General features: G+C 34.4%; 2 protein-coding genes across 7 annotated transcripts in view; both read left to right on the top strand.

Moving 5' to 3' along the window:
* The window catches only part of LOC106069841 (lysophospholipase D GDPD1-like), a 256,943-nt gene that overhangs the window by 155,836 nt on the left and 75,725 nt on the right, over positions 1–25,382 (top strand). For 5 of the 6 annotated variants that reach the window (XM_056006398.1, XM_056006396.1, XM_056006395.1 and 2 more), the window contains one exon: positions 20,912–21,001. The exons of the other annotated variant lie outside the window; for it this stretch is intronic. In XM_056006398.1, the coding sequence (XP_055862373.1) occupies positions 20,912–21,001 (90 nt within the window). The remainder of the gene's footprint in view (positions 1–20,911; positions 21,002–25,382) is intronic. 6 annotated transcript variants of the gene reach the window in all.
* Positions 1–25,382, top strand: part of LOC129922068 (uncharacterized) — a 94,957-nt gene that overhangs the window by 8,253 nt on the left and 61,322 nt on the right. The gene's annotated exons all lie outside the window — the stretch shown is intronic.

Here is a 25,382-nt window from a genome sequence, read left to right as displayed (position 1 = left end):
TGTGCAACTTCTAGTGGTACTGCAAAGCTGGCCATATTAGCATTACTTAAAGAATGCTTCTAAGTTTGAGAAGATAATCGCTTCTAACTCATTTATTTGAAACAACAAACTATACGCCAAAGCACGTGAAGATGCATATTCGTCTTGCATCGAAAGCGAATTAAAAAACTACATAGAAACAAGCGACGACGGCCGAGAGCTTCCGAGGAACTGACAACAGTGAAAACGCGTGTAATGGGGAAGGGTTATGGTGAAAAGTGAGTATAAGTGGCTGAGAGATAGAATCAGCGCCTAATTTTCATTAAACGATTCAGAACTATTTTAAAAAATGTTTCGATGAAATAAATAATATTTGCGTATGGAACTAAAGAGCCGCAGCTTCACACCCAAAGAGCCGGATGAGACTCGCGAGCCGCAGGTTGCCGACCCCGGCTCTAGTCAAATGTGAATATTCGTTTGTTATGAATCTCACTGCTCTATTTTGTGTCTGTTCCAGTTTCTTAATGTCTTCTTGAGGAGTCCAAAACAGAGGATGCATATTCTATTATAAGGCCTAAAAAAAAGTAAAGTTCCCCTTTCAGACCTTGTGGTCTATAGGGCAGATGATGTAAAGGTCATCTGTTTCTGTGGCCTACGGTTAACAAGAGTGTCATGTGGCCAGCACAACGACCAACCGCCTTTACTTTTCCCTAACTAATGTCAGGTACCCATTAGAGCTGGGTGGACTCATAGGCGCCCGAAGATTCCGAAATTAAAAATCCCAGTCTTCACCAGGATTCAAACCCCGGTTCAGAAGCCAAGCGCTTTACCGCTCAGCCGCCGCGCCTCCTCTATTATTGGCCTAATCAAGGTTAAATAAAATTTTAATTTTATGTTCTTATTTGATTTATAGAAATTTCTTCTTAGAAACCCTAATGCTTTGTTTGATTTTTTAGCGGCCCCCGTAAGGGGAAAAAGCCGCTATTAGGTTTGTGCAAAATGTCCGTCTGTCTGTCTGTCCGTCTGTCACACTCAGATCTCGAAAACTAGAAGAGATATGAAAAATATTATTTCATCATTAAATGCGGCTTGAAAAGTTTAGGTGCAACGGCTACTTTTGGTTTTCTAAAAGCAAACCGTTTAATTTATAAAATTAATTATGCAAGCGATTTTTTCATAAAAATACACCAATTCTAAAACAATTACGTAAATGTAAGGGAGCAATGTTACAATATGCTAACAAAGATGGTCGTGTTTTGTGTATTTTCAGTATCACTAAGTCAAATATATTTTTAAAATGTACAGGAAATGTTTACAACAAATATAAATAATAGTTAAAGATGTTTTTTCTGGTCAACTAGCTGCTAAAATTAAAAAGAAAACATTCTGTTTGTTTATAAAGGCTAATAATGCACTTTGTATGTAAATATCACGCACATTTTTTTAAATGGACTTTTTATGCAGCGATTTTCGTGCAGTAGCGTAACGTCGCAACATGATCAGGTGCTAAACCAATTCCTTAAACTTTAAAAAAAAATCAGATTTTATTTATTTTTTGTTTAGTGCCCCTATCCGAATAAAAGAAGATTATTTTTGTTCGTTTTGTCTGTTGGTCGGTCTGTCCGTCACGATTGGATTAAAAAAACTAGAACTCTAAAAGCAATTGAAAATCTGATTTACCCTTTAATTTTCCTCACGTAACATCTCAATAGTTTTAATTATATAAAAATTGATTGTTCCGGATTTTTGTGTGCAAAACTAATCAACCCCAACAAATGTTTGTTTGCTCTTCTAATTTATATTACATTCAATTTCCATGCTTAAACGTTGCAAAAAACACATTATCAATAATATGTTGTTCCGTTTTTTATGTAAAATGCATATTAATGCTAAATCAAAATCTCTATACTGACTTATATTTCATTAAGTGTAAAAATGTTCCGGATATTGTTTTATAAAACATGAATTATGCCTAATGATTGTTTGAAATCGCATAATTTACTAATATTACACTTATATTATTTGACAATGCGTCACTATAATTTGGTTATCAATATCAAATTGTTCCGTTTTTTCATCTTTAAACAAATTTTAAAAATATCGACAATAGGTTGTTCAGGGCTTTAAAAAAAAAGTAATTTACTAGAATTGATTACTGAACATTACTTTTTAGACATTTATTTTTCTTGCTAAAACATAACATAGAAGTTTTGTAATCGATAAAGAATGTTCCGGATTTTGTTTCTTACAAATCGTCCCCAGAAAGTTCCGAATTTTTTAAAAAATCTACTAACACCAAATAATTGTTTGAACTCCCTCTTCTAATTAATAAACAAATAATCTTCTCATTTACGAAATAATGTTTTTACGGATTTTTATGAAAAATATTTTAACAAACTACTCTCTTACAGTACATTTAACTTTCTACCTAAAACATTAAAAAATCTAATTATCGTTAATATTATGTTCCGATTTTTAAGGAAAACAGAATCCAAACACCAAAGTAAGGTATGAAAATCTCTCCACATTGCTGTAGTACATCTAATTTTAATACGAGACCATCCTTGGCATTTAGTGTAGGCTGGGTGTTTCCTCGGGCTTTTTAAAAATGTATAAATATATAGTGAGCCTATTGTGAGGTAACGGAATTTTTTTTCTTTGACGTCATATGAATGACTCTTTAAATGTAATGCTAAAAGAACGCACTCGGTGCACCAATGTCTATTAACCCTCGAAAATTGCTCGTATTGATGAAAACATATTTTAGTCTAACTAAGCCGTGTGAAGTAGTGTTTTTTTTTTCCTTTGACGTCATATGGAATGAATTCTTTAAATGAAATGCTAAAAGAATGCACTCGGTGCACCAAAATCTATGAACACTCGATAAATGGCTTGTAATGATGAAGACGATTTTTAGTCTAGCTAGGCCGTGTGACGTAGTGTTTTTTTTTCCTTTGACGTCATATGGAATGAATTCTTTAAATGAAATGAAAAAAGAACTCGGTATAGTAATGTTTATTAAGCCTCGTTATGTGACTCGCGTTTAAAAAAGGAATGATATCTTGATTTAGATCTAGTCTAGATTTTTAAAACTAGATCTAGATTTTTATAACAGTATATCTAGATCTGGATTTATATTCTAATTAAAATTATTTTAGAGTCTTGATCTACAATTTCTAGATCTAGTTAAGACTAAAATAGACTAGATTAAGATGTAGAATTTCAATTCTAAACTTAAAGTGTAAAAAAAAGTGTAGATTTTCATTTCCAAACGTTTTGATCAATATTGCAATGTTTTAATATACTAAAACTATTTTATTTAATTTAAATTTAAATTTACGGCTAATGAATCTTTGAAACATTATTACTTTTGACCATCAAAATTAAATCACCTCTTGAATATTATTTGCGAATATGCAGATCCGACAGGGATCCGACTTCGACGGGGGCCGCCTCTGAGTTTGTGTAACACAAACTCTCTTTGTAATCTTGTTTTTAATATTTTCATCAATATGGGGATACCATGACAGTTTTTCATTTATTATAACACCTAGGTATTTTGCTTTTTTAGTCTGTGTTACTGGTTACCATGAATAAGATAAGTGGAATTAATTTGTTTTAGTTTTTTTGTTACTGACATTTTTCTGGGTGAAAAATGTATGTAATTCATCAAATTCTCTTTGTAAAATTTCTGTATCTTGTGTTGTTTTTATTGTTCTATATATTATGCAATCATCTGCAAATAATCTGACTTTTGTTCCTGAACTAATGCAATTTGGTAAATCGTTTATGTAAATTAAAAATAGTAGTGGACTTAAGACTGTTCCTTGTGGTACACCTGAGTTTACTGTTATTGGTGCTGATCAAGAGCCATTTATTATTACAGTTTGTTCTCTCCGTATCAGAAAATCTTTAATCCACTGATGCAATGGACCATTAATGCCGAAATATTTAAGTTTTTTAAGCAAACTATGGTAGTGAACTTTGTCAAAAGCCTTGGAAAAATCTAGTAAGATATCATCTAGTTGCTCACTATTATCTAAACCTTTAGAAAAATAATCAATTAGTCCTATTAGTTGTGTTTCACGTGATCTATATTTCCTAAAGCCATGGAGTAAGGACATTATGTTTGTCTAAGTGGTTTATGATGTTGCTACATATTATGTGTTCTAGGATTTTACATGTGATGCTGGTAAGTGATAAGTGATACTGGTCTGTAGTTTCCTGGGTCAGATTTTTCTCCTTTTTTAAATAGGGGGGGGGTGACATTAGCTTCTTTACTGCCCTGGTTAAGAGATGCCTGATAAAGTATTTTGAACACTGGTGCTAGCTCATTGCTTAGTTCTTTGAGTAATCTACCTGGAATACCATCCCGTCCAGACGCTTTATTCGGTTTGATGTTGGCTAATAGTTTTTGGATTCCCTTTTCTTGTACTACTATATCTCCTATGTTGTCTACTTGGTTCAAATTAAGTAATATGTCTTTGTCTCCTGGGGCTGAGAATGCTGATGCAAAGTATTTGTTTAGGATGTTACCTTTAGTTTTATTATCATTATGTATTATGTTATCTTCTTCTTTTAATGGCGCTATGCCTGTTGTTTCCATTTTTTTAGACATGTATGACCATAGGTTTTTGTTGTTATCTTTAGATATTGCATTGTTTATGCATTCACTCTGCAGCTGTCTGCTTACTTTTAGGTGTTTAATTTTTATATACTTTTTATAAACTCTTTCTGCCTTTAAATTTCCTATATAGGTTTTCCTTCTGTTTACAAAGCTTATTTAATCTATTATTAAACCAGCATTTATTTATTTTGTTTGATGTGTATTTAGTTGGTATATGATTTTCTATAATGCTTTTAAGATACTTTAATTAATGAAACTCCAGAGGTCATCGACTGGTTGGTTAATGTCTTTTTTCTTTTTCTAATAAGAATATTTGTTGAAAGTTTAATGCTTGGTGTAGTTGTGTTAGGTTACATTTATTCCAAAGTAAGCTTTTTCTTTTCAGTTTAGTATTGGCTTCTGCTTTTATCTGGCTGTGTATTTTAATGATATCATGGTCTTATAGACCAGGGATAATATCATAATCTACTACTAATACAGGTCTGTTGGTTAAGAAGAGATCTAATGTGTTGTTTAATCTAGATGGTTTTTGAATTATTTGATCTAAACTTAGGTTGTGTAAAGTTTCTCTGAAAAGCTCATTTATGTCCTTAAGGTTTTGGTGTTTATCTATGGTTAGTATTTTCCAATTTATATCAGGTAGGTTGAAATCACCCATAATCCAATAGTCCCATAATACTCTTGCAAAAGTGTCCGCAGCTCCGAGAGACGTCTGCAATGTAATCCACTCAAGCAGGTTTAAATATTTTCAGAAAGAATAACCCTAACCCCGATCGGCGACCCCTTTTTACAATTCCCTCTCTGACTCGACCCCTCTCCCCCCCCCCCCCACACACACACATACAGCAATAGAAGAGTAGTTAAATCCATATTTTCGATGGTCTTAAGCAACCCCTGGAAAATCCTCCATCGACCCCCAAGGGGATCGCTACCCACAGGTTGAGAACCCCTGCCGTAGATCAATATTAGATAACGAGAATGCCTAAATCTCTATTCAAGTTTTAAATAGTTACGTTAGTTAAGAACATTAAGTCGACTGCTTAAAATGATGCTTATTTGTAAGAGTAGTCTCCCTTGAGTTTTATAGTTTGTTATGATTCCATGCAATATGGAGGCAGCCAGGAATGCAACTTGTTAACTATTAAACTACCTTTCGTTTTAGTTGATCACTCAAAATGTTTGTTGAGTCTTTGATCATCTAGCTATTGACATCCAGATTGCCAGATTTTATTATTTACAACTAGCTCTTTACCCACCTTTTTTTCGGGTTTTGAATTATGTTTTTTTTTTTTTTATATTTGTGACAAGTTTTGTTCAAGATTGTTAAAGAATCTTTTTTGTTTTATTTGTTTTAAATACGTTTTTAGTTTGTTTGTATATTTTTTACCGTACTAGATCTATAAAATACGTGGGCAAGGTGGAGTGTGTTTATGTATTTTTAAATATAAGTAATGAACAAAATAGATTATACACGTAGATCTGCTTGAAATATACCTTAATAGTTTTAATAAAAAGAAAATTAAAAATATATACCTAAGTGGGCCTCTAATAGTAATTTGAAAGTTGTTTTTTTCTAAACAAAATCTTAAATAAAGAATACAACTTCAGTGACGTGTAGTTCTAAATATATTTTTAAAACGCCCATTTGAAGGTAAATTTTGTTAAATAATCAAATGGATAGACTATATTGTGTACGTTCACTTCTCAAAATAAAAAGTTATCTTTTGAAGATTAGAGTGACTAGATTTAGCCTAGACCAATCAAAAAGATGCGAACGGTGTGCTCTTCTTAATCTAGGAAAAGGTGTCATAATTGTATTATATAATTTAATGTAGTTTATTAATGGCTAACATGTTCAATAACACGCCTTTAATATTTTGTTTGTTTTGGGCCTTTCATGCTTGTTTGATTTGTATCTCCGTGCTGCTCATTGTAAGCTGCGAGCGATATTATGAATGGAGCTATCGATGTCAAGCGGACCATTCGGCTTAGATCCAATATTGTGTCCACAGAGTTCAACAATTTTTAGCGGCCCCCGAAAGGGGAAAAGACGCTATTAGTTTTGTGCGAAATGTCTGTCCGTCTGTCCGTCCGTCCCGTTTAGATCTCGTAAACTGGAAAAGATATTGAAAATCCGACATCACAGTATTTTAGACCATTCAAAGTTCTGATGCAACGGCTACTTTTTTTTTCTGAAAGCGAAAAATCTAATTTTTAAAATCTGTTATGCAAGCAGCTTTTTAAAGAGAAAAAGCTAATTAGTATGCATTATAAGTTAGAGCTAATTTAAAACGAATAGTAATCTTGTAAACTTTATTTTCCTGAACTTTTTATTTATTGCGGAGATTTTATAATATTTTTTTTTTGAGGATTGGAATAAGAGATTGAGCCTTTTCAAAGAGATCAATTATAGACATCAGTTAGGCCAGGGGAGGCGCGGTGGCTGAGCGGAAAAGCGCTTGGCTTCCGAACCGGGGGTCCCGGGTTCGAATCCTGGTGAAGACTGGGATTTTCAACTTTGGAATCTTTGGGCGCCTCTGAGTCCACTCAGCTCTAATGGGTACCTGACATTAGTTAGCGAAAAGTAAAGGCGGTTGGTCGTTGTGCTGGCTACATGACACCCTCGTTAACCGTAGGCCACAAAAACAGATGAACTTTACATCATCTGCCCTATAGACTACAAGGTCTAAAAGGGGAACTAGTTAGGCCAGGTTCACGTCTAACTTTACATTCACTTTCACCTATCCTTTGATCTGCGGGACGTTGGGGCACTACACAAGATCTGTTAACCTTCTTTCTCCATTCTTATCTCTCATTTGTCTTTCATTTGGATGTTCTTTCTGAAAATATTGAAGCCTACCTGGGTGGACCACTTCGGGGGCCGATTTTGAGTTTGTGTTTCAACACAAACTGTCTCTTGTAACCTTGTTTATATTATTTTTAGGATCTTCATTTTATGGTAGGGCTACTTAACATATTTTAGGTTTACCGCTAATATTTAAGAAGAGTTTATCCAAAGTTTTATGAAGATTGGCCAACTGGTTTTAATTTCTATCGAAGACATACACACTGCTTACATTCAATTATATATATTTAAATGTAGGCTTTCCATGGAAAAAATAGTGTTATAGAAACCAGAACAAAAACACAAACACTAAACATTGTCAGAGGTGAGAGAAGAGCTCCACAAAGGAGACTTGTGGTGCTGTGCAGGGAAAATTGAACGAATCCTGTGAGGCCGACCACTCTACTTAAACCAATGAAAAAGAAACACTTCCTTATTCAGAAGGCAGCATTTAACTTGGGAACATGGGACGTTCGTACTTTACTAGAACCAGGTAGATGTGCAAAAGTTACCAAGGAAATGGCCAACTATAAACTACAGATCTTGGGAATGAATGAAGTTCGAAGGAACACATTCGGCGAAACAAGACTGCAATCAGGAGAAACCCTCTTCTTGGAAAGGAAAAAGAAGATGACTTACATGAAAACGGTGTAGCACTACTACTAAACAAGGAAACTTTCAAAAGTCTTTTAGAATGGGAACCAGTTTCAGAACGAATAATTAGAACCAAATTTTTGTCTAAGTTCAAAAATGTTCACATCATTATGTGCTCCCACCAACCTTGCAAGTGATACTGACAAAAATACATTTTATGACCAACTGCAAAGTATAGTTGACAAAATACCTAAAAGAGATTTTTTTAATCGTCATGGGAAACTTGAATGCCAAAGTGGGAAGTGACAACAGAGAGAGAGAGAGAGAGAGAGAGAAAAGTATGGGCACCCATGGACTTGGCACCATAAATGAAAATGGAGAAATGTTTGCAGACTTCTGCACATTTAATGAATTAATGATAGGAGGCAGCATTTTCCCCAACAAAAAAATGCCACAAAGTGACATGGGTTTCACCAGACAATAAAACAGAGAATCAAATCGACCACGTTACCATACGGCGGAACTGGAGAAGCACATTACTAGATGTACGAAACAGAAGAGGAGCAGATATTGGCTCAGACCACCACCTAGTTGTTGCCAAACTAAAAATCAAGCTGGCCAGCAATAAAACAGAAAGAAACAAAAGGAAAAGAATGGACCTAGACAAGCTCCACAACACTCAAAGTAAAAAGGAATTCCAACTATCCCTTCAAAATAGATTTGCTGTGCTACAACTAAATGAGGCCGAACAAAGCGTTGATAAATCTTGGCAAAATTTCAAAGAAATTATTACTGAAACAAGCAATGAAGTACTAAGCCTTAACCCTAAGAAGAAAAAAAAAGTGGATTAGTGATGAGACATGGAAATTAATCGTTAACCTAGCGAAAACAAGAAACCACAAGCAACAATCCAAAAAACTACCAAGCAGTTTCACAAAAAGTCACCAAAATGCTCAGACAGGACAAACGATCATTTTACAATAATCTTGCAGAACAGGCAGAAGAAGCAGCAGGTAAAGGAGATATAAAACAACTGTACAAAATCATCAAACTTCTCAGTACCAAAAAGGCTAATTGCAATGTTCCAGTCCGAGACAAATATGGAAAACTACTTTCTTCAATAAATGAACAACTTGAAAGATGGAAAGAATATTTTCAAGAAGGGCTCAAGCTCAATAGACCCAAACCACGAAATCCAAATCTAAATGCAGGACCAACACTAGACGTAAACGTGGAAGAAATAACAAAATAAGAAATATTGCACTCAAACAAATGAAGACAGGTAAAGCTGCTGGAATTGACAACATACCACCCGAAGTCCTAAAAGAAGGAGGAAGTGAAATAGTTGACTAAATGCACAAACTATTCAACAAAATTTGGTTAACAGAAACACTTTCCGGTGACTGGAAAAAGGGCTTGCTAATCAAAATTCCAAAGAGTGGAGATCTATCACAATGTGAGAAATAGCGAGGCATCACTTTGTTGTCACTTTCAGCAGAATCCTACTAAACAGAATAAAGGGAGCATGCGATGAACACCTAAGAGAAGAACAGGCCGGATTCAGAAAAGGGAGATCTTGTGCTGACCAAATAGCAACACTCAGAATAATTGTAGAACAATGTGTCGAATGGCAATCTCCTCTCTATGCAACTTTTGTCGACTTTGAAAAAGCTTTTGATAGTGTCGACAGAGAATCTATCTGGACTGTAATGAGACATTACGGGATCCCAAATAAAAGAATAACCATAATCAAGAACCTTTATGATGGTTTCACCTGCCAAGTAACCCACTGTGGCAAGCTGTCAGAGGAATTTCCAGGAGTCAAACAGGGATGTCTTCTTTCACCACTCCTGTTCCTTCTAGAATTGGATTGGGTCACAAAAGAAGCCTACTCTAACGCAGGGAAAGGAATCCAATGGACTCTCACACAAAAGCTGGAAGATCTGGAATTCGCTGATGACATAGCCCTATTATCACACAGACTACAGGATATGCAAGAAAATGTCACAGCTTTAAGCGAAGTAGGAAAAAGAGTAGGCATCAAAATAAACCACCAAAAAAACAAAAGTACTTAAAGTAAACAATAAACAAATTGTATACTGGATTCTCAGACAAAAGACCAAGAAGAATTTTTTTTATACCTTGGGAGTGTAGTCAGTATATCAGTTGGAACAGATGAAGACATTAAACGCCGTATAAATCTAGCGCGTCAGACATTTATACAGCTAAAACCAACCTTGAAATTTCACATCTCAAACAAGACTAAACTAAGAATCTTTAACTCTAATGTCAAGGCTGTTCTACTGTATGGTTCTGAAAAAGAGAACAACTGAAGCGACAACAAAAAAGTACAGACCTTCATCAACAGATGCCTGAGAAATATCCTAAAAATACACTGGTATGACAAAGTAGAAAACACCAAACTGTGGGAGATGAGTGGACAGAAAAATATAGAAATGCAGATTTTACAGAGGAAGTGGAGATGGATTGGTCACACCCTTAGAAAAGATACCAGTAACAGAGCTAGGCAGGCCTTAGAGTGTAACCCCCAACGAACAAGACGTAGAGGAAGACCAAAACAGGGCGTCGCAGTGTACTAGAAGAAGCCGAGAGGACCAGGAAGAGCTGGGAAACCATCAAAAAACTAGCAAGAGACCGTGGAGAGTGGTGTGTTTTTGTCGAGGCCCTATGTTCCATGAAGAACCCAAAGGAATGATGATGATGATGAATGTAGTCTACGCTTAATGGAACGAACCTAGCTCTAAATCTTATGCCTTTGTAATTTTCTGTCACCGTTTGAAGGGCTTATGTACCATTTTTTAAACTAGAGAAATAAACATACACATAATCAAATACTTAACTTAAAGGCCTACATGGATACGTGTGTATATTAATCTTGTTAAGAAGGAACGATTTCAATTTATAAGCACTTTTTTTTTGTTACAAAATAGCAGAATATTGCGCTGTCGACAAAAAAAAATAATTATACGAGTAACAGACATGCCTACCATCAAGACCCAGAATGAGGAAAACTCATGTTGAAAATGGGGTTTTTCAAAGGGCCTTACAAAGAAACTTTAAGGCATACGTGTTTAAAAGCTTATTAACCACATTGCGCGCAAATATTTAAACTTCAGATATTGCTTTAGAAACATTGCTATCCCGATTATTATTTATAAAATCTATATATATACCACAAATTAGAAAAATACTGGGGGAAAAAAAGTAATATATCATAATTATGTCCCATAAATGCTTGAAATCTAAATGATGACTTTTCAGTTTCACTGCCTTAATTAGTAGTATCAAAAAATCCTTTTACATACACATCTATATCTAGATCTAACGTAGTCATCATAGAGAAGAAAGAGACACTTTAGGATTCAGCCTAAATCTATTAGTTACTGGATCTCGTGTAGATTTAGATGTAAATCTCATCCTGAATAGATTTAAATTTATAGATAGATGTAGATCAATAATTAAGTCAAGACTAAAACTTCAATCTAGATCTAGACCTAGAAGATCAAATAGGCAGTAGATCTGGATCTACATTCAATGCCAAGTTTTCAAATAAGTTCGTTCTAGAATTTAGACATAGTCAAGAATCCTTGTCCTTATTAAATTCTTTTCTTTCCTTAGAAATCAATGTGTTAAGAGACATATCGGAAAAATGTTTTGGCATAACTATAAATGACCCTTGTCATTGAATAAACGAAGCATTAGCGCTTAGCTTAACCAAATGTAGGCCACAATATGACGACATATAAACAATAAATGAATTTTGTATTTAATATTTTCTTTTTACATTAATAAAAAAAATAATGAAAATTTATTCGTCGGAATTCGGACTTTGCGGAACAAAATAAAAGTGCCAATCAGAAACGGCGTAACATGTGAGTTTTATTTTTTTATTTTTTTATATTTTAGCGGGACGGTTCCGCTTTTGCGTAATAGTAGGCTCCTCTGCAAGTAAGACATAAAACTGCACCAGATCTAGTAGAAAAACCCTGAGAACATATAATTTTAAGTAGGATGAAAAAAAAAATATTTTGTGATGATCTCTTACTCTAATCTACCATAACAGCTTGTCTGAAAATGGATGAAGTTATTAAGAATTTCTTTTTAAAGAGCTAAAAAACATTTTCTAATCAGCACAGATAAATCGCGCGCGTTTGAAGCATAAAATCCTTCGTCTCTGTATTTTTTTTAATACAGTGCAGGATGCGCAGACAGCATGTCGCAAAGACCTGTTTTGAAGTCGTTCCTGTAGTATAGTTCCATGGTATTGTGATAGATTCAGACCATAGACTTGTATATTATATCTAGACTGGAAACCGGAAACTAATTCTTATCCGTGACTGATCGGTTCCCAGACCTATATATATATATATAAATTTTTATGTACGTAACTCTTTTTTTAAGCTCTAATGGAAGTCGCCGCAATCAATCTTTTCTGTCTTAGAAAAGTAATGATCTTTAGTTTTCAAAGTTTAGAAATAATACAAAATCATTTCTCGGATTTTCTTTAGAATGGGCTATTAATCACATAACTATATATATTCACGCTAATATATGAAACAAAGTCATTTCCCGTTAGTTTCCATGATCATGTTTCAAAAATCCTAGATCGAAAAAATTCATGTCTGTTGATTTTAATCTGTCTATGATTCAGACTTATAGAACAGTATGCAAAATGTTCCTAAACGTTATAATTCTTTAATGAATACATGCTGGAATACCCAGAATCTAGATATATTCTAGATCTATTATAGCACTAGATTCTAAATATATTCTACATTCTAGATCTATAGTCTAGCTAGACCTATAAAGTAGATAGAGCGATTATAATCAGGATTAGTAGGCCTACTAGTGGGTAACAGTGTACTATGCTGTTCGCATGGGAAACCGGTTATTTGTGCGGGCAATTTTTTTTTTACAATTTCCTAGCTCTTCTACTCCAATATATTAATCGACATTGTTGGGGAGAGGTATCTTAGAGCACCGGGTGAAACCAAGTTGAAAAAAATATATCTTGGCAAAAGCAGAAACATCGGAAAAGATAATTATATTAAAAAATCTAGATATATACCCAATCATGCCTAGACACGTCTAGATCATGGGTGGGCAAATTACGACCCGCGGGCCACATGAGTGTTTTATGCGGCCCGCCGACTCCTATAGAAATCAAGTGTGCCCACACATTAAAAATATACAAATGCAAATACATTTAAATAAATAATTGTAAATATCTATAGACCTAGAAACATTGATACTTTTAATTCTTATCACTTATCATGAAGAGACTAAAGAAACATTGTCTTTAAACGTCATTCTAAAAAGTTTAAAGTAAACGAAGATTAGGACAGGTCGATGCTCACTGACTGTAATTTGACAGCAGTCGCAAGAACAAAACAACTAATAAGCTAGTTCTACAGTTACAGAACATTATGCACGGATGTAAACAGTTAAATGCTTCACATTAAGTACAATTGTACATTTGTGGTGGAATGTTGGGATTGTGACAAAATTTTAAAAAATGTTCGTAAAATTAGTTCAAGAAATTGCTAACTCTTGTTGTAATTCCTTAATTGGGAGTAAAAAAAAAAATTATACGGCCCGCCAGTCCCCAAATTGTTTTTAATGCGGCCCTAGGTAGAAAAAGGTTGCCCACCTCTGGTCTAGATGGTAGTTTAAGTTTAAATGTCAGAGCACAACGTTAAACCACTTCTGTCTTAAAGTCTTAACGTATAACAAAAGAAACTTGTTGAGGTGATGTTGGTCTGTTTCTAATTTTAATTAAATATCATTGTAAAATTTGCAATAACATTTGAATAAATGTCATAAACAGTGGGATTTTATAATATAATTGATAATAATAATATTGATAAAAATTGATAATAATTGACACTCATTTTACATTTGAGTAAAAATCAATAATAATGGGTAATCAGCTCACTGTATTTTTCCAACAAAAAGAACTAATTAGCAATATTGGAACATATTTGAAGAAAGTTGATGAGAAGAGATGGCACTCTGAGCTACTGCACCAGGTGCCACCGACACTGTCTGGGAGGTTTCCATTCTGTTTTTAGGTTTTTAGATGATCAGTTGGATCTCTACTCTACTTATTCCAGAAGAGTTAGAAAAGAGTCTTTATTTTATTCTTTCACACGCGCACACACACACACATATATATATATATATATATATATATATATACTAGCCTGGCATTACCCGCGGCCTGCGGGTCTAAGTTTGTGTTAACTAATGTAGTGGATTGGATTTAGATGTATGTTAAACTTAGCTAATGATCCTTTCACGTTATTTCTCTTTCGCTACGAAAATAAAATTAGTTTTGCGAAAATGGGTTTACCCGAAGCCGATATATTCATATCTATTAAAAACGAAAAGAGCGATAGCTTTGTTAAATGAATGGGATAATATAGTGAACAATTAAACGAAATAATTTTTAGTACGCGATTCATGAATGAATATAGATCTAGGCCTATCTCAACCCGGCTTCGCAGCTTTCGTAAACGAATGCAGTCTATTAAAAATGCTTTAGAAAACCAAATTTGAATATTTATTTGATCAAAATATGAAATGAATGAAATGAATGGACTATAATTAGTATGTTCATGTGTTAAAGTATAAAACTATCTGTGCAAAGAGAAGATTTATCATCTTAGAGTTGAATTAGAGATTTAGATCTAGGGATGGGATTATAAAGTAAACAATTAAACGAATTAATTTTTAGTAAGCGATTCATTACGGTAGTGTCTAATGAAAGAATGTTTGTCAGCAAATCTGCAGTCAAGATACAACGAACTAATAAATTTAAAAAATGCTTTTGAAACACAAAATTGAAGGTTAATTTTATTATATAATAAAATCAATGGATCTTCTTTTGTATTTTCATGTGTAAAAGTAAAAAACTATCTGCGCAAAGTGTATTTTTAAAAATTAGATCTAGGTCTAAATCCTTTCGATCTTTTCTATGTCAACATTGTAGACATGGCCTACATCCATAAAATACTATAGCTGTAATAGAGTCGGACATTTTTTTTTTTTTTAGGGTCTTAAGTTTGTTTTAGGGCTACAATACATACATTAAGGTCTAAGTTGGTACCTAAGAAACATTCCTGCCAAGTTTTATCAAGATTGGTCAAGCGGTTTTGATGTCTATAAGTAACATACATACACCTCACATTCTACTTTATAATATATATATATATATATATATACTAGACATATGTTACCCGCGACCCGCGGGTCTTTATTTGCGCATTACTGTCGATATAGTCACTGAGAGTGTTTTGTAAACAATTAAACGAAATAATAATGTAATAAGTAAAGCGAATGTGTCAATGTAAAAATAGTGTGAATGAAGCTATCAAATCAAAATAGCTAATAGGCTTAATTAAATCCATTTTTTTTTCAAATTAAAACATTTGCTTGTAGGCCTACATATATTTGATTAAAATTTGAGATGAATAGACTAAATTTTGTATGTTCATGTGTATAAAGTATAAAGTAGATCTTGAGGTAGACGTAGATCTAAATCTACGCTAATCTAGAGTTCTGTGCTGCGCATGCATGAACTTTTTTTCATGAATGAATATAGGCCTATCTCAACACGGCTACGCAGCTTTAGCGAACCGCGAACGAATGTATTAAAAATGCTTTAGAAAAACAAATTTGAATGTTAATTTGATTAAAATATCAAATGAATGGACAATAATTAGTATGTTTATGTGTTAAAGCATAAAACTATCTTTGCGAAAAGAAGTTTTATCATCTTAGAGTTCAGTAAGAGTTTTAGACCTAGGCCTAGGAATAGACTCAGACCTCAGACAGAAGAGAGATGTGTTAATGTGTAACCATTTGGTAATGTCTAATAAAAGAATGTTCGCCAGGAAATCTGTAGATATCAGGAACTAATTTATGTAAAAAATGCTTTTGAATAATCTAGTGGATTGGATTTATATGTATGTTAAACTTAGCTAATGATCCTTTCACGTTATTTCTCTTTCGCTACGAAAATAAATAATTATATTTAGTACGCGATTCATGAATGAATATAGATCTAGGCCTATCTCAATTCGGCTTCGCAGCTTTCGTAGGTGAATGTAGCTTTAGAAAACCAAATTTGAATGTTTATTTGATCAAAATATGAAATGAATGGACTTTAATCTGTGCGAAGAGAAGTTTTATCATCTTAGAGTTGAATTAGAGTTTTAGATCTAGGGATGGGATTATAAAGTAAACAATTAAACGAATTAATATTTAGTACGCGATTCATTACGGAATTGTCTAATGAAAGAATGTTCGTCAGGAAATCTATAATCACAGATATAAGGAACTAATTAATGTAAAAAATGATTTTGAAACACAAAATTGAAGGTTAATTTTATTATATAATGAAATCAATGGATCTTCTTTTGTATTTTCATGTGTCAAAGTAAAAAACTATCTGCGCAAAGTGTATTTCTTAAAATTAGATCTAGGTCTAAATCCTTTCTATCTTTTCTTATGTCAACATTGTAGACATGGCCTAGATCCATAAAATACTATAGCTGTAATAGAGTTGGACAACTTTATTTTTTTTTGAGGGTCTTACATTTGTTTTAGGGCTACAATACATTCACTAAGGTCTAAGTTGGTACCCAAGGAACATTCCTGCCTAGTTTTATCAAGATTGGTCAAGCGGTTTTGATGTCTATAAGTAACATACATACATACACCACACATTCTACTTTATAATATAGATATGTTGTGTGTGTGTGTGTGTTATACGCACGTTTATGCATTGGGTTAGGGTTTACTGGGCGTTAGGGTTAGAGTTTGGAAACTCCCCCCCCCCCCGCTCCAAAGTTCTGGATCTGCTAGTGCAGTAAACACATACTAAAAACTTAAAATATTTACGTTTAATAATAAATGAAAAGTTATTTTGTAGTCCCCAGATTCAGGGTTTTTTAAAAAAATCAAGCAAAACATTAGACTAAGACTAAGACTGTTTTATTGATCCTTACGGAAATTTGTTTTGATTACAAGAACTCTTTTCTCATATAAAGACAACACAACAGAAAAATACACCTAAATACAACAGACACAACATAAAGAGTTCATTCAGCGACTACACACAGGTATCTTGGTGCTTTTCTTGTTCCCTGATCAATGAGTGGCGGTCATAGAGTCTGACCGAGTGAGGTACAAACGAGTTTTTGTACCACTCCGTTCTGGTTTTGATTGACAGCAGTCGCCCACTTCGCGACGACCAGACGTAGTTCTGTCTAATGGAGCGGGTGGCCGTCGTCTTCCAAGATATTTTTCTATTTTTCTTAGGCACTTGTTCAAAATTTAAGGTTCATTTAAAGAAATTTTTACAAAGCAAACAAGTACATAAAACTAAAATGCTTTTTAACCTTAGTTAGGTTAATATTTGAATACTAGTCGACCAACGACGCCGCTATTTTGCCTTTCATTACTGCTACCAATGCGACCGCAGTAGGCCCCGCACTTTTAGAGAACCCGCGCTAATATTAGTTGTAAATTATTAAAGTAAACCATTTTATAACTTATAACAGATTTCACGCTGCCTCCTGATTTAACAGGAGCTACTGGAAATCTTCTGACATTGCAAAAATTATTAAAATCTTTTTAAAACTCATGCAAACCTCAGGAAATATATGGACAAAAATTGTCATTTTGGGGCGTCACTCAATATAAAAAAGGCCAATCCTACGCGCGATAAAAAAAAACGGCATTATGCAATACCCGTAATTGTGGAATCTAAGCGAAGAAAAGCGCTCGCAAGGTGGTCAAAGAAATCGCTTCAGGGACATCCTCAAAGCTTCTCTTAAGGCGTTCAGCATAGACCCAGGCACCTGGGAGACAGAGGTACATGACAGAGCATCATGGCGTCGCGCTGTGAAAACTGGCGCACAGGTTGCTGAGGAAAAGAGAGCAACGCTGGCAGAAGAAAAAACGCCAGAGAAGAAAAGCAAGGCAAACGACACTAGCTCCAGCTGGAATTACCTGCCCAGTGTGCGGCCGAACATTCTGGGCTCACATAGGTCTCACCAGCCACACGAGGAGGCATTAAACCCCAGTGCAAAGCTCTCAGACCCCTGGATGACAAAGTGGTCATCATCGAACCACGATGGACGAACTATATATAATTGTGGAATCTGATGAAAGAAGCTTCTCGCGCCTCATACTAATGAAGAATTACTTGAGGTCAACAATTCTCGAAGATAGATTAAAACATTTGGTAATTCTTGCTTTTGAGCGTGATGGCTCATAAAGTAATTCTGTACGTAGTAAAGAATGAATAAAATGCAAATACGAATTTATTTTCCAATACAAACTCTTAATTTTCACTAATTATCCGTATCCCTATCCAAACTTGCCCTCCCCCCGAAATCCGTTTTGCATAGGGCCCCACAATGGTTAAGTCCGGCCCTGCTATTTAATGACGCTATTAGAAAGAATATTGTTATAAGCCTGGTAGTGACACAGATGGGGATACTTCAGTGTGTGTTTTTTGCCGACGAAAATAGCCCCAGGCCAGAGCAAGACAAGCGGTCAACCGTGACGAGTGACAGTACATGTCAGTTTCGAAAGGATCTGTGTTGTAAATAGTACGCACACAAGTCATGTCAAATGTAAACTTGTGATCAGCCAAAATGGTCAAGTGACGTTCCATCCGGTTCTAGAAGGCATATAGGGATCCTATATAAGTCACTTCACGTTACCTCGCAATGTCATAAGTACGAGGCAAAGTCATGTAGAGTTGGAACCGTTTGATTGTCACAAGAGCTGAGCCGAAGGCTAAGCCTGCTTGAACAACCGTTCTGTCTGGAAGAGATCCAAGTCAATGCCTATGTAAAGCATTGCTATTTCCGATATATCTGGCACTCCGGGCGCATGGACTAGAATGCATGGCCGAAGGCCGAGTACACCGGGAACCTCCGCCATTTTCCTATGTTGTACCAAGTTAACCGCGCAGGACTCGCCATTATCGTAACGGTCCCTTGAAGAATGGCGCATAGCTTATCGACAGGGACGTGGAAGCTCTCTTTCAAAGCCCTCGCATTTCCTTGGACACTCCCATAGGAGTTTTGTTTTGCTATTCATTTAGCCTAATCACTTCCTCAAATGATCGTTTCACCCGAGTGCCACGTTGAGGCAGAATAGCGTACCCGGGAGAGTTGGAACCAGCTCGATGTGATGTCCGGAACAGAGAATAGTGTACAAGGCAAGGAAGAGGCGAAGTTTTTGTACAGTCAGTGCTTTGCTTTAGCCAATAGTACAGCATTGGCTGTAAATCATTGAACATTAAACTTTTACGTTACTTGGAGCCCTGAGTTGTCAAGTTCTTTGAGTTGGTTGTGTGTGGTGCAGTTTGCAGAGAGCCTGGATAATGAGAAAGGTTACGACTCAGGGCCACTAAAAGAAATAATGTGATAAGAACTTTGACAAGAACTTTAAAAGTAAAAATGTGCTATGTTTATATTGCGCCATTGTTTTTGTGGTTGTTGTTTTTTTTTTTAGAATGTACTTAAAAGGATGTGACATAATAAAAGGATAGTCTTCAATGTGTATTTATATCAACACGAAGTCTTTGTTAATTAATTGTTATGTTTAATTGTCTACAGTAATTTATTTATTTATAGAGTGCCTAATTTTCTTATGCCTAATTTTCCGCCTTGTCAAAAAGTGCCCGATTTACCTTAATTTCCGGGTGACTAATTATCCGGTGCATAAATTACCAGTGTCTAATTATCCGGTGCCTAAAATTACAGACACTCACCTTCTTTATTAAATGGGGTTGCTGGCGGATTTTTTAGAAGAAAAAGTACGAAAAGGAGGATGTAGGCCATAAAAGGTTGAAGACACTGCAATAGACCATCAAAGTGTAACGAAAGTTACGTCAGACAATGGTCCATGAATAAACCCTGGGCTAACTCATGATCACCGTATCTGAATTAAGTACATAACATGTCCTGCCAGCTGAGTTTAGTTGTCTATCTTGCGTTGTTTATAAAGAGAGGTAAAATGGGGCAACTAAGGTAGAGTTTATTCATTCAGCCCGACAGGGGCAGTTCGTAATGTAATGGAAATGGGGGGGGGGCTAGTAGAATAATGCATGAAGGAAAAAAAAGAGATGGGGGATAAAAAATTAATGATAATTTTCAAGATTGGGTTTGGAGAGCTGTTTATTATATCTACAATCATATGACGTATGTTGACTCAGAGGTGCCTATAGATCTACTCAACACGCTACTAGAATAAAATGAAGCAACTCAGCACTGAATATAATTTTCTATAGTTTAATTCTTTAAAACTCAATTCAACAATATAAGTAATCCAAAATGTAAATCACATGTAAAATAATAACTTGACTGACATAAAATAACAGAGTTAAAATATAATACATTGTGAAATGCAGGCCATCGTCTTTTGTCTGCTTTTGATAATACAAGACTAATAACTAGCGACTGCGAAAAAAACCAACGATGTATAGTAACTTATATCAATCATTCTGGTTGTTTTGATCAGTGATAGTAAGATTTATCAGGTTACTATAATTCCATCATGTAGGTCTATATGCAAATCAAGGTTATCTAGAAGGGTCTTTTTAATTTTCCCACCCACACGCCATGTGACCTAATAATAATGACTGTTGACGTACTACTGATCAGCCGTTATTGTGTGCTCTTAAGCGTGACATGATACACATTCATGTAAAACTAATCTAAAGGGTTATGGACGTTGAGTGAGAAATAATATGTAAGCTTTCAAATTCTGTCATTCAAATTAAAACAATTTAACACAGTATGTAATTATATTTAACAATCCAGGTCGATGAAATGATTAGACGTTACAACAGGGAGGAGCTAACTGCTTGGGGAAATAGATCTGATGAAATTTGTCAAAAACTATTTAAATTAGTAAGTATGCTACTATGGTTCTATTTCATTTCAATTTATTTCAATCTTTTTTAGCGCCCCCGTAAGGGGAAAAACCCGCTATTATGTTTGTGCATAATGTCCGTCTGTCACACTCAGATCGAAAACTAGAAGGGATATAAAAAAATATTATTTCACCATGCAATGCGACATGAAAAGTTTAGGTGCAACGGCTACTTTTGGTTTTCTAAAAGCAAACCGTTTAATTTATAAAATTAATTATGCAAGCGATTTTTTCATAAAAATACACACATTCTAAAACAATTACGTAGATGTAAGGGAGGCAATGTTCTATTATGTTAAAAAAGAACGACAATTTTTTTTGTATTTTAAGTATCACTAACTGGAATATATTAATAAAATGTATTAGAAATGTTCACAACAAATATAAATATTAGTTAAAGGTGTTTTTTCTGGTCAACTAACTGCTAAAATTTAAAAAAAACATTTATGTTTTTTATAAAGGCTAAGAATGCACGTTGTATGTAAATATCACTCACATTTTTTTAATGGACTTTTTATGCAGCGACTTTCGTGCAGTCGCGTAACGCCGTGGCGTTGCACGGTGCCAAACTAATTTCTTTAAATTTTTTAAATAATCAGATTTTATTTATTTTTTGTTTAGTGCCTCATCAGGATAAAAGCCACGTATTTTTGTGCGTTTTGTCTGTTGGTCTGTCTGTCCGTCACGTTTAGATAAAAAAAAAAAAACTAAAAGCATTTGAAAATCTGATTTAACCTTTAATTTTCCTTCCGAAACATCTCTATAGTTTTAAGTATCTATAATAGATTGTTCCGGATGGTTTTGTGAAAACAAATCAACGTCAACGATTGTCTATTTGCTCTTCTAATTTATATTATATTTAATTTCATTGCTTAAACGTTGAAAACATTTGATCAATCATATGTTGTTCCGATTTTTTTATGTAAATAGCATATGAATGCTAAAATGAAAATCTCTATACTGAATTATATTTCAGTAACTATAAAGTTGTTCCGGAAATTGTTATATAAAAAATAAATTATGTCAAATGATTGTTTGAAATCACATCATTGACTTCCATTACACTTATATTCTTTGAAAATACGTTACTATAGTTTAATTATCGATATCCAATTGTTCCGTATTTTCAACTTAAAACAAATATATCTCAAATGACTTTTTTTCAAAAATATCGACAAAAGGTTGTTCAGGATTTTAAAATAAGAAAGTAATTTACTAGAAACGATTATTGAAAATCACTTTTTAGTGGCCCCCGTAAGGGGAAAAACCGCTATTAGGTTTGTTAGACTTATTTTACATTTAATTTTCTTGCTGAAACATAGCAAAAGTTTTTTAATCGGTAAAGAATGTTCCGGATTTTGTTTTGACATTAATAATCTTACAAATCGTCACCAAAATTGTTCCGAATTTTATTCGAAAAATCTACAAACGCAAAAAAACTGTTTGAAATTACTTTTCTAATAAATAAAACAAGTAATCTTCTTCTCATTTACACAAATTGGCTGTTTTAACTCTATTTATTTAAAATCGCATTTCTATATTACACTACATTTAATTTTGTAGCTTAAACGTTACAAACCTAATTTTATCTTAATATTATGTTTCGGATTTTTAAAGAAAACAACTTCCTAACACCAAAGTATGGTACGAAAATCTCTCCTCAAGGCTATGGTACATATAATTTTTATACTAAATTATCCAAAAAAAATTATTAACGGTATTTGATTTATCTGAGATTCTCTCTCTCTCTCTCTCTCTCTCTCTCTATATATATATATATATATATATATATATATATATATAAACATTCGGAACAATCTATAATACATACTTAAAACTATTTCTATGTTTTGAAAGGAAAATAGAAGGTTAACCAGTTTTCAATAGCTTTAAGTCTTCTTTTTTTTTTTTTCAATATAAACATGATGGACAGACGAACTGACAGACAAAACGCACAAAAAATTATGATTTTATCCTGATATATATATATATATATATATATATATATATATATTGTTGTAACCCTATTCGATCGACCCCCACCTGCGTCGATAAACCTCTAACGCCCATGTCGCGAGGTAGATTTTGTCCGTGACGGACAAATCTGAGGAGGGAGCAGTGTTAAAACACTATTCGCGACTCAATAAGGTTAACTGTTTTTGATCAGCTGACATTGTGACACATGCCAGTAATACAGTTTAGCGTGCTATATCGAAGGGCAAGGGACAGTACTGGCATGAACTTTGCACGTGAATAGGACCAGGGTTATGGTAATAAGCCTGCGTGGACAAGAGACACAGTTTGTGTAAAGCAGTGCAGTTCAAGACAGGACAGCGAGTAGACCGGGACTGTTAGTCTGCCATGAATTCGGTCCTGGTAAAGTCCTGAAGTGAGAGAGAGAGAGAGAGACCTTTTATTATATTATCTGCTCAACATTTAACATTTATTCATTTTACAGTAGGCAGGTTGTAAGGTTGTAGCTCTACTGGGTGGGTCCAATCTGTGCACCTCGGTCTGCGACCAAGGGGCTAGAGTCGCCTAAGCAACCAGACAGCACAATTGAACTAAACTAAACTAATCTAGCTAACTAAAAGAACAAACTAAAGGTAAAACAACCAACTAAATTTATAAAACAAACTTATATACACTTTATTTATACAAGAAAAAATAAATAAATAAAAATATATGTGCAAACGAAAATATACGGAAACAACTAGACCAAAACAACTAGATAAACAAAAACTAAACAACTAATCAACCCTACTTAATCCATACTATTACAACTACAATCACTATCCAACAAACCAAAGCCAAATAAAACCACTAGTTACCCCGATTCACAATAATCCACCAAGATACCCTACAAGACAATAAACAACTATAATAACCTACAAATCATTAAGTAAGAACAATCTAGTATAAGCTTTGTCACATGTAAATTATTAGTGAGTCTGGTGTGAATGTACACTTTGGTTTCTTATAGTTATAATGTTTTTTGTTTGGTGTAATGCACAAATTGTAAGACAAATTTCCATACGGACTATAAAGATTATTATTATTATTACTATTATTATTAAAACAACAAACTACTGTAAGTTTAACTGACTTTTTCTAATCTAAACCTCACAACTACTAGATCAACAGGGCAGAACTATACAACAGTTTGGCAGCTATTTGCGGTAGCAATAACTGCGGCAGCAAAAAAGGCAGGAATTATAGCATGCAATCATACAAAATAAACAAACATAAGACAATATTCACATAAGAAAAATAAAATAATAATGAACTACTTAATTAGACTGGTCTAGATCTAGTCTAGAGCTTACTCCCAATACAAGCATGAGGTAATTTCAATTACCTACTGGAGTGATCGTTAAATGAACTTGTGTGTTACCCGTGCTTGTAATCGTGCTAGTATTTGTAATCGTGTTCGCATTATCGTAGTCTGTGAATCGTGACCAGTCTGTACTGTGTTATTGTGTGTATCAGTCGTGTTTTATTGAAATAAAGCCTTGTTTCTAAGGTTATGAATTGACTTAGTATATTACAATTTATTTCAATAAAACCATTCTTAAATGGACAAGTTTTTGCGTCCCAATAGACTGGATGCTGATCCTAGTTCAACTAATGCTTCAGTTACATGGAAACATTGGATTTCTTGTTTTGACAGATTCGCAACGAAGGTAGGGGCTAGTGAAAGCGAACAGTTTGACCTGCTATGCAACTTTGTGTCTCCATCCTTATATCAGTATATTTTTACCTGTTCTAAATACTCAGAAGCAAAATCTATTCTTGAGAATTTATTTGTGAAGGCCCCTAATGAAACATTGGCCAGACATTTGCTTGCAACTTGCAAACAAGAAGTCGATCAAAGTCTTGATCAATTTGTACACAAGCTGAGAGTGATGGCCAGAGATTGTCAGTTCCGAGCTGTCAGTGCTGACAAAAATGAAGAGGACGCCATTCGTGATGCCTTTGTTAGCGGCATGCGTTCGAGTGTAATTAGACAGAGGCTACTTGAGAAAAGATCCCTTGACTTGAAAATGGCTTTAGATATTGCCAAGACACTCGACATGGCCCAAAAAGAATCCAGTTCGTTTAGTATTCCTTCTCAATTGGTAGAGTCATCTCTTTCGTCATCGGCAATCTCAACCGAAGAAATGGTGGACTCAGAAACAATCGCAACAGTGAATACTAAATGTTTCTTTTGCGGAGGTAGTCGGCATCTCAGAGCGAAATGCCCTGCCAAAGACTGCATGTGTCATTCGTGCGGGAAAAATGGACATTTTTCGAAGGTTTGCAGGTCTCGCAACACTCCTATAACCAAAACAAAAGTCAAAACATCTCCTAGCCACGAGA

The sequence above is a fragment of the Biomphalaria glabrata genome, chromosome 12 (genome assembly GCF_947242115.1).
Source record: "Biomphalaria glabrata chromosome 12, xgBioGlab47.1, whole genome shotgun sequence".
NCBI lineage: Eukaryota > Metazoa > Mollusca > Gastropoda > Planorbidae > Biomphalaria > Biomphalaria glabrata.
The sequence above is the reverse complement of the archived record's forward strand: the minus strand, read 5'-3'. Positions and strand labels throughout refer to the sequence as shown.